At 38.5% G+C, this 16,154-nt stretch overlaps 2 protein-coding genes across 2 annotated transcripts in view; one reads left to right on the top strand and one right to left on the bottom strand.

Annotated features, from left to right (window-relative positions):
- LOC307022784 (uncharacterized protein) overlaps positions 1 to 2,902 on the bottom strand; it is a gene marked incomplete at its 3' end in the record, with an annotated part of 4,857 nt that extends 1,955 nt beyond the window's left edge. Inside the window, exon 1 of the mRNA XM_079655676.1 lies at positions 2,173 to 2,902. Coding sequence (XP_079511802.1) covers positions 2,173 to 2,684 — 512 coding nt within the window. The 5' untranslated portion in view covers positions 2,685 to 2,902. The remainder of the gene's footprint in view (positions 1 to 2,172) is intronic.
- Positions 2,903 to 4,732: 1,830 nt separating this feature from the next.
- gnsa (glucosamine (N-acetyl)-6-sulfatase a) lies at positions 4,733 to 15,864 on the top strand. Its single transcript, XM_079654524.1, has 14 exons — positions 4,733 to 5,042; positions 6,129 to 6,188; positions 6,282 to 6,488; positions 7,511 to 7,576; positions 8,520 to 8,618; positions 9,031 to 9,198; positions 9,281 to 9,363; positions 9,632 to 9,750; positions 9,857 to 9,960; positions 10,044 to 10,145; positions 11,593 to 11,703; positions 11,798 to 11,908; positions 12,414 to 12,574; positions 13,792 to 15,864. Exons 1-14 carry the CDS (start codon positions 4,899 to 4,901, stop codon positions 13,865 to 13,867), a joined length of 1,611 nt encoding a protein of 536 aa, XP_079510650.1. The 5' UTR covers positions 4,733 to 4,898; the 3' UTR covers positions 13,868 to 15,864.
- Positions 15,865 to 16,154: the final 290 nt, after the last annotated feature.

Here is a 16,154-nt window from a genome sequence, read left to right as displayed (position 1 = left end):
TAGCTGAACCTTTCATATTATCCCTGTTTCTCCAGGAGGTCAAAGGTCATGATCACATGCAGACACTGCCCAGGAGGTGGCAGGGTCTCCTTTAAAGGACACTAAAAAGAGCGCTTAGAATTGTGCGTACTTATTTAACCACACTAATGAGCAGCCTCCACCTTTAAACGTTTACTAAAGAGGATTTTATCGTAATCACAAGTATTCACATTGTTATTGGAAGCACTATCAGAGGGTTTCCTCTTCCTGATGGCAGCATTGTTTCACTCGACCGAGCCTCACATGTGTGTGTGTGGAGGGCAAACACTGGGCTCAGAGGCCTGTCTGTGTTTACTGTAGGATTCTACTTTAACAGAGGAAACAATGGCAGCGTAGACCTCCCTGCAACACGCCTTTCATGACTCTGAGGAAACAGTGTTTATCAGCACACATTGAGGCCATTCAAACGAGCTGTCAACACACTCATCAGCCTCTGTGTTGGAGTGTGTTTGTCTAAAGGTCTGCATACCTGTAAACAGTGAGGCCTTATCATATCATGATAAACCTTCTTTTTTTTTTTATAAAGAAACTCATATTTTTCATTTTTAAAAAGATCTCTTACTTTGTTTATGTATGCACCAATGCCCCAAAACATATCCCTTGCAAAACTCCTTGGCAACGAACAAAATCCTCAATCTGATTAGTCACATTTAATTGAATGAATACATTCAATTATGGTACACTGGAGCCTTGTTTTATTAAATGTGTCTCCTACTGTTTGCTGTCTGTCTCCAAAAAGGACTTGAAGGTAAAGAAAACCCCTCCTGTGATTTACAACTAGCTCACATAGATGGATAATTAATCACTTTAGTCATGGCTACAACAAGACTATACACAATTGATTTATTATCATTTGTAGGGACGCAACAGGCCATACACCGAGATTACTAAGCAGATCAAATGACCAATACATTTTATTTTTCAATGGAAGTTCTCTGTATCAGGTGCTTTTATGCTGGGGAATTTACATGACATTTACACTATATACAATTTTACAGATATCTGCAGATATATTGCTTTTTTATTTAACCCTTTAACTGCCAGCACCACCATTTGGTAGAGCACATTTTGTGTCTTGATATCTTGTTGAAAAAAAAAAAAAAAGTTTAACTGATTCAGCCAGCTCTACCCTTTGGTTGACATATTATGCACAAAACAACCTCTAGTTGTCACTGTGGTTCGAACAGAAAGCCCTTCAGCTAGGTGTAATTATTTTTTGGAAACTTTTTTCACTATCTTTTATGACTATATCTGGTTGTATATATTGCTCATTTTCCATAAAAGAAACAAATGTATTTCAGTTTGTGTTTTATTTGAGTTTGATGCATACAAATACTGTACTGTATATGATGTTTATTGAAAATGCACTTTTACCATAAAAGGCAAGCTCGACCAGTTGGTAGAGGCTCATAAAAACAAAACTGTGTGGTCAGTCAAACAAAAAAAAAATGGTTTGTGGTTATATGTGGCCCATTTGATAAAAAAATGCAAACAAATAGTTTTTCCATAGCTTTTTTCTTGGTCCGGCAGTTAAAGGGTTAATCAATCATGTCACTTTGTTTACATATTCCTCATAAAATAACGGTTATGTATGTATTATCAGAAAGTCTGCTATTAGATTTTCCTGCCTCATGTATTACACCAATAAAGCCCTCACGCAAAGTTTAAATATCTAAAATAAAACAAATATTGGCACCATGTATGAGCTAGCAGATATATTGAACACTAATACCACATCCAAATATCAGCCCTAAAAAAGATGGAGATGTATGGTAAATGTATGCCTAATTTGTGAAATGCATGAAAATAAAAAGTCTATCACAGGTTTGAACAAATAATCACATTTGTTTGACCAGTTAAAAAAGCCCAGGCCCAAAGTCAGAGGATCATTTAAAGTATGAAAAGAATTTTCTAAATGTGTTTTGTTATTATAATAAAAAAATGTGAACCCCTTTATTGATTGTGATGCTAGGAGGAGTCTAAAATATGGTTTCTTCCCTGTTGTTTTCCATTGCAGCATGTCCTTGACTGTTGCTGCTTATTGTATAAAAAAACGCATGTGTTTTGTGACTTTGTTGATCTAAAAACATCCCAGGCCATATTGGACCCAAGCCAATCAATCAATGAACAGACCCCTCACCTTTCTGGGCCAGGTAGTTCATCTGATGCCTCCTTGTGTGCTTCTCCTGGAGCTCCTGGAGGAAGCTGGACCCGGAGTTACTGCGGCCGAGGAAAGCATCAGATCCGGACGCCTCTGTGGAGCTATCCCAGCTGTCCAAATTCCTCCTGCTACCGCCGTTGTACGTCTCATAAAGCTCCACCAAAAGACAGTCCACTATGGACCTAGACCTGATGAATTTGACTCCATCTCCCGTGGTCTCAGAGTCGCTGTCCCCTGCCGCGCTAGTCCTAACAGCGGCAGGTGGAGCTCCGTGCTCCCCGGTGGAGGGCACCTGCTGTCCCGGAGGCGATGATGTGTCATAAGTTGACTCGGTGGAGTTTGTCCACTGCTGGAAGCCGGAGAAGTCCTCCTGAAAGGCGGATACACAATTGACGAAAACGCCGCTTTCGTCCTCGGAACATACACCGTCGCATATGTCAACTTCCAAAAGTTCGGTTCCGTTTAATTTCACCGGCGACGCCATTTTTCTTTAAATTAATATTGTTTTACAGACATCCTAGCAGAAGTTAGAAAGTTTTCTGTGAAGAGGATAGAGTTCCTGGAGCACTCCATTCCTCACCTCAGAAAAGGTAGAGACCCGTTTGTCAGCTTTTAGTTTTCTTCCTGAACGTTCCAGACATGACTTCCCTGCCCCCCCTTCTCCTGGATAACAATGGGCCGGCCCACTCTGGCTAAATATCTCAACGGCTGCCAAACTTTCTTCAGGTCGCGCGACAGGTGCTGGTGGATTGACCAATCACAGAAGAGACCAAAGTAAACCGACCAATCCGCATCCTTGTTTAATCATTAAGCCAGAAGGTCATTTTGTACGTTTATTTGAGCAATACTTAACACAATGTAATGTATTAAACAACGGAGAATAACAGTAACACGATAATACACTGTTCATTTTAGGTATATTTTTTAAACGTTTACTTGTTCATGTATCCGTAGACCTGCCAAATACATCTCCAGATAAATGTGTATAGCAGTGGTGGTTGTTAAACACATTGCTTGTTGCAAAGCAAACAGTTGTGGAAGTAAGCCTACTCTCAGACCTTTAACTAAAATTGGTAAAAAAAAATACCAAGACTACCACAGTGTATAAACACTCACAAATAAATATCCTGCATTGAATATGTTACTATATTAAATGTAGTTGCCAAATATAGGCTACTAACAAATAGTCTGCAAGATGCCTACAAAAAGTAAACGTAGGCTACTTGGGATGGGATGGGCCCATTCAGAATAATGTAGGCTAACACTGTAGCCATTATTGAATTATAATCAATGATGTATTATTTTGTAAATTATTGAGTCTTTATCTATAGTAATATAATATATTAATTTGTTAATAATATGTTACATTGATAGGCTAATCTGAATCAGCAAAGTAAAAATGTTTATAAAATAGATGTAGTGAATCAAATAAGTACTTTATTTTCAGAAGTATAAAGTTGCAAGTGGGAAAATAAGTAAAGAACAAGTAGCCTACTTTGATACAAATGATGCTACTTAGCTGCACTCTGCAACTGCACAACATATTGTCAGAAATATGAGTCCACTAGACTGGAGTAAACGTATTTTCCACCGCAGTAAATAAAAAAAACACGGCGGTGCTCTCTGGTGGACAGATTGTGTAATGGCGTTTTAAACGACCTCAAACAACATTCTGTACTGCAACTTCTTGTATATTATCTGTCACCATACGATATATCTCCCATAATCTAATATTGGCAGATATCTAAGCTTGCCTGATGTTAGGTATATTGTTGCTAATACTTTAGTTACTTCACTACATTAATGCAGCTTTATAAATTAATAAAAATGAATAACAAATAAATAACAACAATACATGATGACATATTATTGATAAAGTTACCCAACAATTTAAGTAATTAACTTTACAAGCTGCAGAGTTAAAGTAATACACTTAATAATGCATTAATAATAATATATATCCAGTAATATAATATATGATTATAAAATGAGTCATTCTGGATAATGAATACTTTTAATTTTGGACCTTTGATCTTCATGCTTTTGTACGTTTTCTATCATTTTGAATGCAGTACTTTTATTTGTAACATAGTATTTCTACCCTGTGGTGACGAGTAGGAGAAGTAGGCTGATCTCTTACTTTAGCAATCCTGATTTCAAATCCTGAATAAAAGCACAAAAGAAGCATTACAATATCTTTAAAGTAACAACAATAAAAGTAATAATCATGCAGAATGTTTATTGCAGAATCATGTATCGCCTATTTTATTTTTTATATTATAATTATTGATGTATTAATGTGCACATGACATTGCAATAATATATATATTTCTTAATCATTCCACCTTTGACGGTAGAATAGCTATTCATTCATATAGTTGTTTTCTATAGAAAATAAAATATAGCAGTATAATGCAGTAATAAAACAATTTTCCATCAGCATGGGCTAAAAAGTAAGAGTAACGGTTATTTTTACTGATTAGTCATGCTGGGGGGGCGGCGGAGTTCTTCAAATCAGCTGACTCGGGCTTCCGTAGCCGTGCAGCACATGACCGGGAAACAAGGAAGTGTTGTCCGAGAAGTCACAGGGCCGAGTCTGTTTTCCTCCGCAGAGGACTCGGTAAATTGATTTCACGCTTAAAAGGAGAAGCCGAGCTGAAGGAAGAGACGGACAGCTTCAGTATTTTATCATTACTTCATGAAAATGGGTTTAAATGGCGCGTGTTCGCTCATTCTTTTAAACTGTTTACTAACCTGCGTCACTTTGAGCAGCGGGTTGCTCAGGAGACCTAACATTGTTTTGATCCTCACCGACGACTTGGACATCGCTATCGGGGGTCTGGTGAGTGCATTTGTTTGTTTTTTAGGCTAATATTACATGCTAGGTGTTTATTTGTTTTACCAATAAGTCTGTGTTTGCAGGATAGGACGATGCATGTGATTTAACTGATGTAAACTTGACTTTTATTTTCAGTCCAGTGATGAAGCTGCTCACATTCCTCCTGGTTAGACACATCCTTGAGGCATTTCTCATAGTCAGCATCATATTTGCTGACTAAAAATCTCGAAATTGAAACAGCTGTCTTTCTGACAGTGTGTTGTTTGTTTAGAGGTAAAATAAGTATGCCTTTGTTTATTTGAGTAAGATGTTAATACCACACTGTGAAAATACTCTACTAAAAGTTACCTAAATGTATTATCAGCAACATTTAGTATGAAAAGTAGAAGTACGTCATGTGTATCTCCTTACTCTTTAATCAGCTTACATTTGCATAACCTGCTTTGGCAACACACACTAAACTGTTCTTATTATATTTTATTTATTTGTATGTATCAGTACTTTGTATGTGCCTTTTTTAACACACAGGATATTTTAATTTTTTTTACGGATTAATTCAATAATATTAAATAATCTACGGATAGTTTTTTTGTTGTTGCTGTTATTGATGTATTGTTTGCTCGTCAAAAGGTTAGTATACAATGAAACTAAAAGGAACTTTTATAAATAGCATGGTTTGCCAAAAGAATCTCCAAATCTAGTTTCCCATTACTACAAGACAAACGTTTTTTTATATTTCTGAAGTTGGAACTAGTGGTTGTTTGGTAAATAAAAGACTGGCAGTTTTAAGTTAAATTAATTCAATTATATTTTTCAGCTCTAACCACAATAGTTGGTAAAGCTTAGAATATATAGAGTTTGGATCTGTGAAGAATGTTTATGCGTGATATAAATATATTTTAAGTAAATGTTATTGTCTCTGTCTGCATGCCAATAGGTCAAAACAGTGTTTAAATCCATATTAGGCACTGATGCAACTTAATTAGATAACGGTTACAAAGAGGCTTGTTGTTGCCAAACTAAAGAACACAGGAGGCCATTACATTACTCAGATAATGAATTTGTCCCATCAATATCTTTTCCTTCCAGAGTCCACTCACCAAGACGAAAAAACTGATAGGTGATGCTGGAATATCGTTCACAAACGCAGTAAGTATCAGCATCATTATCGTCCATTTAGTGCTAGAAGATAGTACAGATATTTTAAAAAGAGCCATTTTCCTCCTCTCCTGCCCCTAACAGTTTGTGGCCAGCCCGCTGTGCTGCCCGAGTCGCGCCAGCATCCTGACGGGGAAATACCCGCACAACCACCACGTCATCAACAACACGCTGGAGGGGAACTGCAGCAGCAGAGCCTGGCAGAAGAGCGAGGAGGCACACACCTTCCCCGCCCTGCTGAGGACGTACGGAGGCTACCAGACCTTCTTCGCCGGGAAATACCTGAACCAGGTTAGGGATGATAGTACCACTACATTCGTGTGCATTTGGGTGGGATGTAGGAACAAAATGGAAGAGAAATATGAATTGGAACCATTCTGGAGCTCAAACCTACTGTGCAATACCAACAATACTTAAGCTGTGTAACTTCAATGTTTCAATTATTCAACTGTGACAGTCTAATATTACTAAGGATTAGTACTGCATTACAGTTTACATTTTGAGCAATTATTGGGTTTTCATCAATAATATATTTATTTTTTATGTATTCCACATTGCATATTCACATTTTTTCAACTTTTTCATAAATTGTAGTACAATTTGCACATTTTACTTGACTTCCTTATGTATGCCGATCTGTCCAGCATTTTTGCAACACCTCCTATAAAAAAAAAACCGGACTTTAGTTGAATAGTTAAACACTGTCACAAGGTCTTCCCTTCGTGATTTAGTCTCATGACTAAGTCAAGCTGTCAAAGTTGCATCAACCCTTGAGATAAACAGGCGAACAAATGGGGAACCAGGAGACACACTTCACCTAAACAGAAAGCGAACAACGCTTAACCCCGTTTTCTGGCTTCCCTGTGTTGCAGCTGCTATAACTTTTAACTGACGTGCCTAAAGTGATACAAAAATCCCTTTGCTGAAGGAGTCCACTCGTGAGAAATCAAATGTTTCTGCTCCTCCTAATGTGTTGCAGATTGTTATTTATCAACACAGGTACCGCCCCCTTAACACTATATAAGTGCAGGCGTGTTCCATGTGCAAATACTCGGGCACATGCCCAAGAATTGTAGAGATGCCACCAGGCCACTTTTATAATTGTATATTCCCTAAGAGAAGAGCAAACATAAGAATGGACGGCTACCAACAGAATAAGATACATGCATTAGGCCCGTATACGTCTTCCTGGAAATATATATTTTATATTGTGTCTCTTTATCGGTGTGCTGCTATAATACCAATCAAGAAAACTGAATTCTAGACTTTGGTTGTATAAATAAGTTCACATAATGATTCTGTTTGTGTTTCAGTATGGGCACTCGGAGGCTGGGGGGCTGGAGCATGTTCCTCCAGGCTGGAACTACTGGGTCGGACTGGTAAGACTGACGTTTCTTTTCTTGTTTTAAACAACCTTTGAGCCCCAAATGTACATCTAGGCTCCCTCCTGTCGGACAAAATTGTTTATTTTTGTTTACAATAGAAAGCCTTTTATTATATGTTCCTGTTTGCAAGTCAAATCCTGTGCCATGAATTTGGGAAATGATAAAGCAACAGTCATTATATATATATTCCCTTTTCCCCCCTGTTTCTGGTACATAAATGTCTCTGGGAAGTTTCAGTGTGTGTAAGAGCAGATCTGAGTTAAGCTCAGTCGTCATGTGACTGTGAGGTGTGAGCCAGACGTATAAATAGACTAAAATTAGATTTTCTTTCAGTCTCTAACTGGGTTTGTCAGTAAGCAGAGGTCACGGTGGTAATAGACCTTTTTTTTATCTGCAGCGCTACTAAACAAACACATCTGTTCCCATGACCCGACACCTTAACTCAGAGTCATGCTGATTCTATAGATTGTGTGTGAGGAACATGTGACCGTGAGGACGTTTAGTTAATGTTTGTAATCCTACACTAAGCAAGCTTAAAGTGCTGACAACATAAAAAGAGTTTAGGGCTTAAGTTTTTACTTGTTCTTATTTTACTTTTAATATCTGTCCTCTACAGAAGTCCTAAAGGACGATGGAGAAAAATAAGATTCTGGTGATCCATTTTCGATCTATATTTTTCTTTCCTGTGTTTATGACTTCCTAAGTTCTTAAATGTTTCTTTCATTTTGGACCAGGTGGGGTAAAGAGGTTTTCCAAGGTGAAATCAAATAGTTTTGCCACTACAGTGCAGACTTCATAAGTTTAACTCGAGCAAGAATTTATATAAAAGAAGTAAAACTAACTTAAGGGGTTACATTTCTACCACGACATAAACAGAAGCACAACAATGGTAAAATCCCAAATAAGAGTATTTCATGAAGTTCTTTATGTTTTCCAGGAGAAGAACTCTAAGTACTACAACTACACTCTGTCAGTGAACGGGAAGCCTGAGGAACACGGAGCAGACTACAGCAAAGACTACCTGACAGACGTCCTGGTGAGGAAATCAAACACACCAGCTTTATTTGATTGTGTTTCATTCTTGGTTTTCCTGTTATATCCTATGTATTGAAAATGATATTTTAAATTGTGACTGTCCCATTAAAACAATATTCTATAAACTTAAGAATATACTGAAATAATGATTTTAATATGATGTAATGAAAGAACAAGCAAATGTAATATAACAGGCAAGGTCGTTAGGGTTAGTAAGAGCTCAATTAGTTTTTACCTTTGACTTTACGATTTAGTTTTCAGATTGCGTTTGCTTATTTTAGATTACATAATTTTTTCTTAAAGGGTCTAGTTTGTATACACAACAATATGTTTCATTGCTTGTTTTCATTTTAGTTTATGATAATAACCCAAATAAAAATGCCTAGAATGAACGTCTTTGCTGCGACTCTCAGGCCAACAGGTCTCTGGACTTCCTGCAGTATAAATCAAACTACCAGCCGTTCTTCATGATGGTGTCCATCCCGGCCCCCCACTCCCCGTGGACGGCGGCCCCTCAGTACCAGAACAGCTTCAACACCACCAAGGCTCCCCGAGACCCCAACTTCAACGTCCACGGGAAGGTAGGCTCCTCCTTCCACTTAAACATCCCCTGTGAGGGTGGGACTAAAAAACAAAAGGTGACATTATTCCATCTGCCCTCAGGACAAACACTGGCTGATCCGACAGGCTAAAACTCCCATGACCAACTCCTCGGTGCAGTTCCTGGACGATGCCTTCAGGAAACGGTCGGTCATTGCTGCGTCTTATCATTTCCCTTTTACTCTTCTTACTTCCTTCCTTTTTGCTTTATCGTTCTTCCTTCGTTTCTTTCTTCTTCCTTCTCTCCATCCACTGCTTTATTTAGCTTTGATCTCTTCATTTTTCCAGCGATGACAAAAAAGCACTTAACTCTAACAATGCTCGTGAACACAGTAGTTAGCTTAACAGTTGTTTGACCTTTGTATGAGCTGTGTTTCTATATAAAGTCTCATATTTTGGTTTCCTGGCCTGCAGATGGAGGACTCTGCTGTCAGTGGACGACCTGGTGGAGAAGATCGTGAAAAGTTTGGAGGTCAGATCTGAACTGGACAATACGTACATCTTCTTCACCTCAGACAACGGATACCACACAGGTAATCAAAAATAAACTCTTAAAATAGCAGTAGATGTTCCTTTTTTAAAACACAAATAAACAAGGACTCTGGATTCAGAAGGTTTAAGTTGAGTGTTTTCTTTCAGGTCAGTTCTCTCTTCCTCTGGATAAGAGGCAGCTCTACGAGTTTGACATCAAAGTGCCTCTCATGGTCCGAGGACCGAATATCAAACCCAACCAGACTAGCCAGGTACGTGTTCCGTTGTAGTATCAGCTCACTGCCTCCCTGCAGTATTTGTTGAGCTAAATGAAATGTAATAATCCTGTTTTCAGATGCTGGTGGCCAACGTGGACCTGGGCCCGACCATGCTGGACATCGCCGGCTACAACGTCAACAAGACGCAGATGGACGGCATGTCCTTCCTGCCCGTCATGGTGAGGTCACTAACAACCTGTTCATGTTATTGTTCTTCTTCAGTGTCTGATTCATCAAAAACAAACATCAGGCATCACATCAGTCTATTTACAGTCAAAAACAAAACAACCGTTCTTTCTGATGATCTTTAAACCGGCACCACTTTTCTCCTAATATATCATTTATTTTATTATTATACAAGTGTTTTGGGGGAAAAAATAAATCTTATTAAAACTAGTTTTTTTTTAGATATTAAAAATAAACAGATTCCGATATTAATATTGCACTTTAAAATACTGTATTTAACAATATGGTATTCTGTTTTTCACATTTGTTATTTTTTTGTTGTTATTTTTTAATCTGTTCGAAATAAAGACTGAAAAAAAAAAATGAAATAAATTGATTTAATTAACAAAACACAAACAATTTCAACGGATTACATTTAAAAAAATAAATGATTCTAGTTGAAGTAATGCGTTCACACCTGCCTTATATATTCCGGTTGAATCGAACCCTGGTGAGTTTAGCCGCTTAGTATGGTTCATTTGGGTCGGTGTGAACACAGTCCGAGACCTCTTAAACAAACTAAACAACCGGACTCTGGTCCGCTAAAATAGGTGGTCTCGGAGCGCTTGCTTGCGAACTCTGGAGCGGTTCATTGCTGGTGTGAACGCAGTCCGCACCAAAACATAGGAAGCGCAGTATTTACGTGTCACAAGAACGCAGATATCTTCAAAAATCTTTAGCGAAAGAGTCTTTCAAGACATCCGCGGTTGTTTAGTTAAAGAGTGAAGCATAATGAAGTTTTGAACTGTGTCGTGTAAAGTAACAATTCTCCGTCAGCCACATAAAAATAAAAACAACTGTCGTCGGTGACACGCCCCTCCTTACTGCAGAACGTCTCTCATTATATGTGTTATAATGTTTTTTAACGGACGTTGTCTGATTATATAATCATATGCGCGGGCCGCTAGTGTCTGTTGATTTCCAGATTAACAGCAGCATGAGAATAACCTGCCGAAAGTGCCGATGCTCCATGGCGGAGGCTCCGGTAGAAATTGCTGGGATTTGCGTGTTTACCCCCTTAATGTCTGACCAATGGTTGAACAGCATTTCTGAGCACATGACTTGTGTTGAAAGTTTATTGTCCGTTTGAGTTTTGCCCGTGTGAACGCAAACCGAACCTTCTGAAAAATGAAACAATGTAACAAACTGTGGTCTGGTGCCCACCAGAGAGCGGACTATTAGGTGTGAATGCACCAAATATGTTCATTGTTATTCTTTGTGGCACCTGTGTAAGTATTACTTATTTCACACTTAATTTAATTAGTTTACTCTTTTGATTATTCCCATCTGTATTACTTACTTGTTTTTTAAGCAATATTATCCTCAGGGATTTGATAAAGTTCTATGTTATCTTGACCTATCAATGAGAGGTTGTGCACATATGTACCTGTGTGTGTTCAGGAGGGCAGGGTGAACAGCAGCAGCTGGAGGACAGACATCCTGGTGGAGTACGAGGGGGAGGGGAGCAACGTCTCTAACCCCGCCTGCCCTCTGCTGGGACCCGGGGTGTCGGTAAGAGAGGACACTTTCATTTGATCTGTGATCGTGAAGAAGTCAAATAAACAAACTAATTATTCTCCTTCTTCCATCCGTCCTCTTCCTGCAGGAGTGTTTCCCAGACTGTGTGTGTGAGGACTCGTACAACAACACGTACGCGTGTGTGCGCACGGTCGCCGCCTCCTCAAACCTGCAGTACTGCGAGTTTGACGATAATGAGGTTGGTTTTTCTTCTTCCATCTAATTTGTATTACGCTTTTTTGAAAAGATAAAGACTGTATACAATCATTTATATTTGGATGTGCTGAATCAACATTTGTCCTGCAAAAGTACTTTTTTTAATATTTTGAGCCATTTTAGTTCCAATCCAGTCTTTTTTCTAACTTTGTCTTTGTGACATTAGATAATGCCTAATATGTAACTTTAGGCACAACAATTTCCTTCGGGACAAATAACGTCCTGTTTAATCTAATCTGCATAAATTAAACATAACATTTCAGAAAAGGTGTTACACAAAAAACAATTGCCTTTTTAATGTAAAGTAATCAACGGTTGAAGTCTATCCTTCTATTGATTGGTTTAAAGAAGTGTTTCTCCCTAAAGCCATCATATCTTTATGGAGATTCTCTACTTTGGTGCCTGCTGTACTGGTGCTGGAATCCATCTTATGTTTTAGTTTCCTCAGCTGGAAGGTAACATTGTTTGTGGATGTGCGCCCCCTGCAGGTGTTTGTAGAAGTCTACAACGTGACCGCAGACCCCTACCAGCTGACCAACATCGCAAAGAGCATCGACCAGGAGGTTCTGGAGAAGATGAACCACCGGCTGATGATGCTGCAGTCCTGCTCCGGACAGTCCTGTCGGACCCCCGGCGTCTACGACTCCAGGTCTGTTCAGCACCGCCATGCTGCATTGATTCTCTGAAAAGAGAAGGTAAAAAATGAATTAAGAGCAGCAGGGCTGATTTGACCCCGAATTCCTGCTTCAAGAACATACAGATGAATTATTGAAACAAACGTGAAATCAACAGAAAACCAATAATATCTCTGACAGAATCCAAGTTGTAATATTGCATATTACTGCATTTGTGTGTAGGGACTTTCTATTACTGATTAGCTGTAGTTAACAAGGTTTGTAGTACTAGAAAATCATTTATAAAGGGAATGTGTATTGAACTATGACTGCATAATGGGGTCATTGAAAGTTAAAAAGAAACTAATGATGGTGCCAAGAGAGGGGGTTTATATTCCCTGTGCTTAAAGTGTTACATTTATGGCAATAACTTAAAGTGGACCTATCATGCTATATTTGAATAATATAGTCTGGGACCATACCTATATAAGGCATATTTATACTTGTTATTTTTCAAAATACCAAACAGATCATGCATTTTAGCCATTCCTCATTTCACTCAATTTAACACTGCCTTTTCATGGGCTGATTCTGTGAGAACAGCATCATCTACAGGCCTGGCATATGTACTACAGCGTCTCCAGCGCTTTCCAACGGCAATGTCCGTGGCTGTCTCCTCCTGATTGGTGGAGTTGGCCTAATAGCCGTAGCGCCACTTCTGTGACGTCATAGAAGTGTTCAAATCTGGATCAGTCTGTATCAGATCCGTTGCAGCCCCTTTTTAAGAGATTTGGGTATGGAGGAAAATAGAGAGGGTTGTGTTTTCTGACACTTGGTGAGTTCCCTGGAACACCGGGGACACATATTCATGTAGAAAAGACGTACAAAAGTGCATTTTGCATGATAGGTCACCTTTTAAAGAGAACCACTAGAACATTTTCTGAATTAGCGGCATTAATGTACAAAAAAAACAGAAAATGTAGATTATTTGGTCCATGGATAACATTCAGACACTATTTATGTTTTTGTCAATGTATTACCTCGTAATCTCAGAGAATATTTTTAATTTAGCACTGTCTATATTATCCATACAAATATTATATTTCAAACTGTATTTCTTTCCAGGGAACTTCTTTGAAATGATTCAGAAATGACAGACCAACAGTTTCAGGAAATCTTCTTTGTTTGACTGGTACCTGAACACAGCCTGTTCTACCACTCGTACAGTTATAGAATGCCTCTGTCTTCTCAGGTATAAATTTGACCCGAGACAGATGTTTCCGAACCACAGCTGGCCGCCCAGCAGCCTCCGACAGAAGAGGAAGTGAGGAGGTGGAGAAGAGGAGATGAAGGATGGAGGGAGGAGGAAGAGGAGGGCTGAATAGTTTTTAGTATCCAACCTCCTGCTGGTGTTGCCTTGTTTCAGGCCTGAGCGGTCTTTGTGTGTGTGTCTGTGTGTGTCTGTGTGTGTGTGGATGGATGGATGGAGAAGGGATCAGGAGGGGGGGGAGAGGCCTCTGTGGGTGCTCCCCCCCCCTTTAAAGGCTCCAGGTTGGGCTGCTGTTTGTTGAGTTTGTCTGTAGGTGTGCAGGGAAATTATTCAGTGTTGATTTATACTCCCAAGCCATTAATCCTTGTCGTCTTGGAAGCATTCTAAACGTTGTATTTGTTTAACCCCCTACTCAAAAGGGACAAAAAGACCCAGTTCTTATAAATGTCTCCGTTGAGAGAATAATATCAAAGGTCCAAGCAGCGATGAGGTCACAATATGTTTTTCTTATTTAAATAGTGCACAGGAAGTGGTTTGCTGCATTCGGATGGTCCTTAATCATTTGTCAAATGTTAAATATAAATCACTGAGTTGCACTGGTAGTAATAGAAAAGCATAATAATCAAAAACAGCACTGTGGTCACTTGATGTCAACGAGGATCAACCGACTGCAGCTAAAGATTATACTGCGAGGAATGCAGAGAAAAGCGAGCCGCCTACAGAGAAGTTGACAAACAGGAAGTCCAACAGAAACCCATCTCTCAGAGCCGAGTGCCTACATTTACAATCCAGCTGTCTCTTCCACTCCGAAAGCTAAAGCCAATACGACTGAATAACGATCCCACACTGAGAGCATGTGACTAACACCTATTTCGATTTGTGTCACAGTCATTACTTTGTATGCGAGTGAAGGAGTCTGAAATCAGTCAGGAGAAATGTCCAATAATTATTAGTGGTATCAATAAAAACCTGCTTATAAGTTTACAGGACCATTTCTGACTTTGAAAGCACTTGCTACACCGTTTCAGTGTCAGACTCGCATAAAAGTACATCACCTAATTTCAGTGTTAAAGCACCTTTTTCATTTCCTGTTTGGATTGAATTCATCCTGTGTTGTATATTTCATATTTACTTTATTTATGTCACAACTGTCACTTTAGATGGGCAGAAAATACATTTCTATGTTGGGGTGGAACATTTCGAGAACTATTTAGTTTTGCGTTTAACTGAGCCACATTTCAATAAAAAGGGTTAAAGAGAAGAGATACATTTTCTAGAGAAAAGAAAAAGGTTAAACTTTTCCAATAATCAGGGTTCCTGTTTTAGGAGAGTTGTTTTGTTTTTATTTCTTTATGTTTCTAACAAGAATTCTCATTTAGTTTTTTGAGCTGGAGGTGAGGGGGGGGGGGGCAGGGGGCTGGACTTTTGAAAGACAAATGAAAAAAATATATTTGATATTTGTATCCATGCCACCTTCTCCCTCACATTTAAAAAGAAGCTTTTTGTTGGATAATTATGTTTTTGTTCCCGCCACACTTGAACTATTCTGCCGTGTTGAAATAAATCTGATTTCCAGAGGCTAAATAAATGAGAAATCAAAGCTACCTACAGAAAGTATTTTTTGGTGATACATTTTCTTTAAATAAAGCTCAAATTTGTTCAGTTTCCAGAATCTAACCTCAGATCTGATCAGGACATTTTGAAGGGAAATATGAAATATCAGAAAGTCTGGTCGGAACTAAACGACTGACTCGTTGACTTGTGTGTGTTTATCTCAATTGTGAATAATTTTCTGACTGGCTGTTAAAATGTGTTCTTTTTGTTCATGCAGCGGTTTCCTCCTCTGTATCTGATTCACATCTGGACTGAATTAATGTGAGAACCCTGAGCTCCACATGTGGTCATATTTCACTGATGCACTTTCCAATCTGTCAGAACTCTCTTTATGGAACCATTAGTTTTATTTTATTAAATATTTTTGTAGAGTTGCTTTTTATGATTCTGTATTTTGGGCTTGATTGTGTTTTTGTCCAAATAAAGAGATTCTCAAAATACTACATTTGTCATTTTTCGATTTGTCTTTTTGTCACATTTACACAAAGTATTAAGTTTTGATAACCGGTGACCCTAAAAGCTTTCTTCATGAACTTACCTTTAAATCTTACCGGTTTTATTTAAACATTTCCTGTTAAATTCTAAAACAAATGCAACGTTTGTTAAGGTTTGATGCCAGAACTGTAGAAAACTACATATTTTGCATGCAATTACTGTATTTTCTAGATTAATCAATACATATTTTAATCTATTAAATGTCAGAAAATACTCACAATCCCAGATGTCTTCAA

This window comes from Notothenia rossii (genome assembly GCF_949606895.1).
Source record: "Notothenia rossii genome assembly, chromosome: 10".
Taxonomy (NCBI): Eukaryota; Metazoa; Chordata; class Actinopteri; order Perciformes; family Nototheniidae; genus Notothenia; species Notothenia rossii.
The sequence above is the reverse complement of the archived record's forward strand: the minus strand, read 5'-3'. Positions and strand labels throughout refer to the sequence as shown.

Coding starts and splice junctions, on each gene's coding strand:
- gnsa (XM_079654524.1), top strand. CDS start 4,899: ATGAAAATGGGTTTAAATGGCGCGTGTTCGCTCATTCTTTTAAACTGT. Junction 7,577..8,519: donor GGAACTACTGGGTCGGACTG/GTAAGACTGACG, acceptor TATGTTTTCCAG/GAGAAGAACTCTAAGTACTA. Junction 12,575..13,791: donor CCCGGCGTCTACGACTCCAG/GTCTGTTCAGCA, acceptor CTGTCTTCTCAG/GTATAAATTTGACCCGAGAC.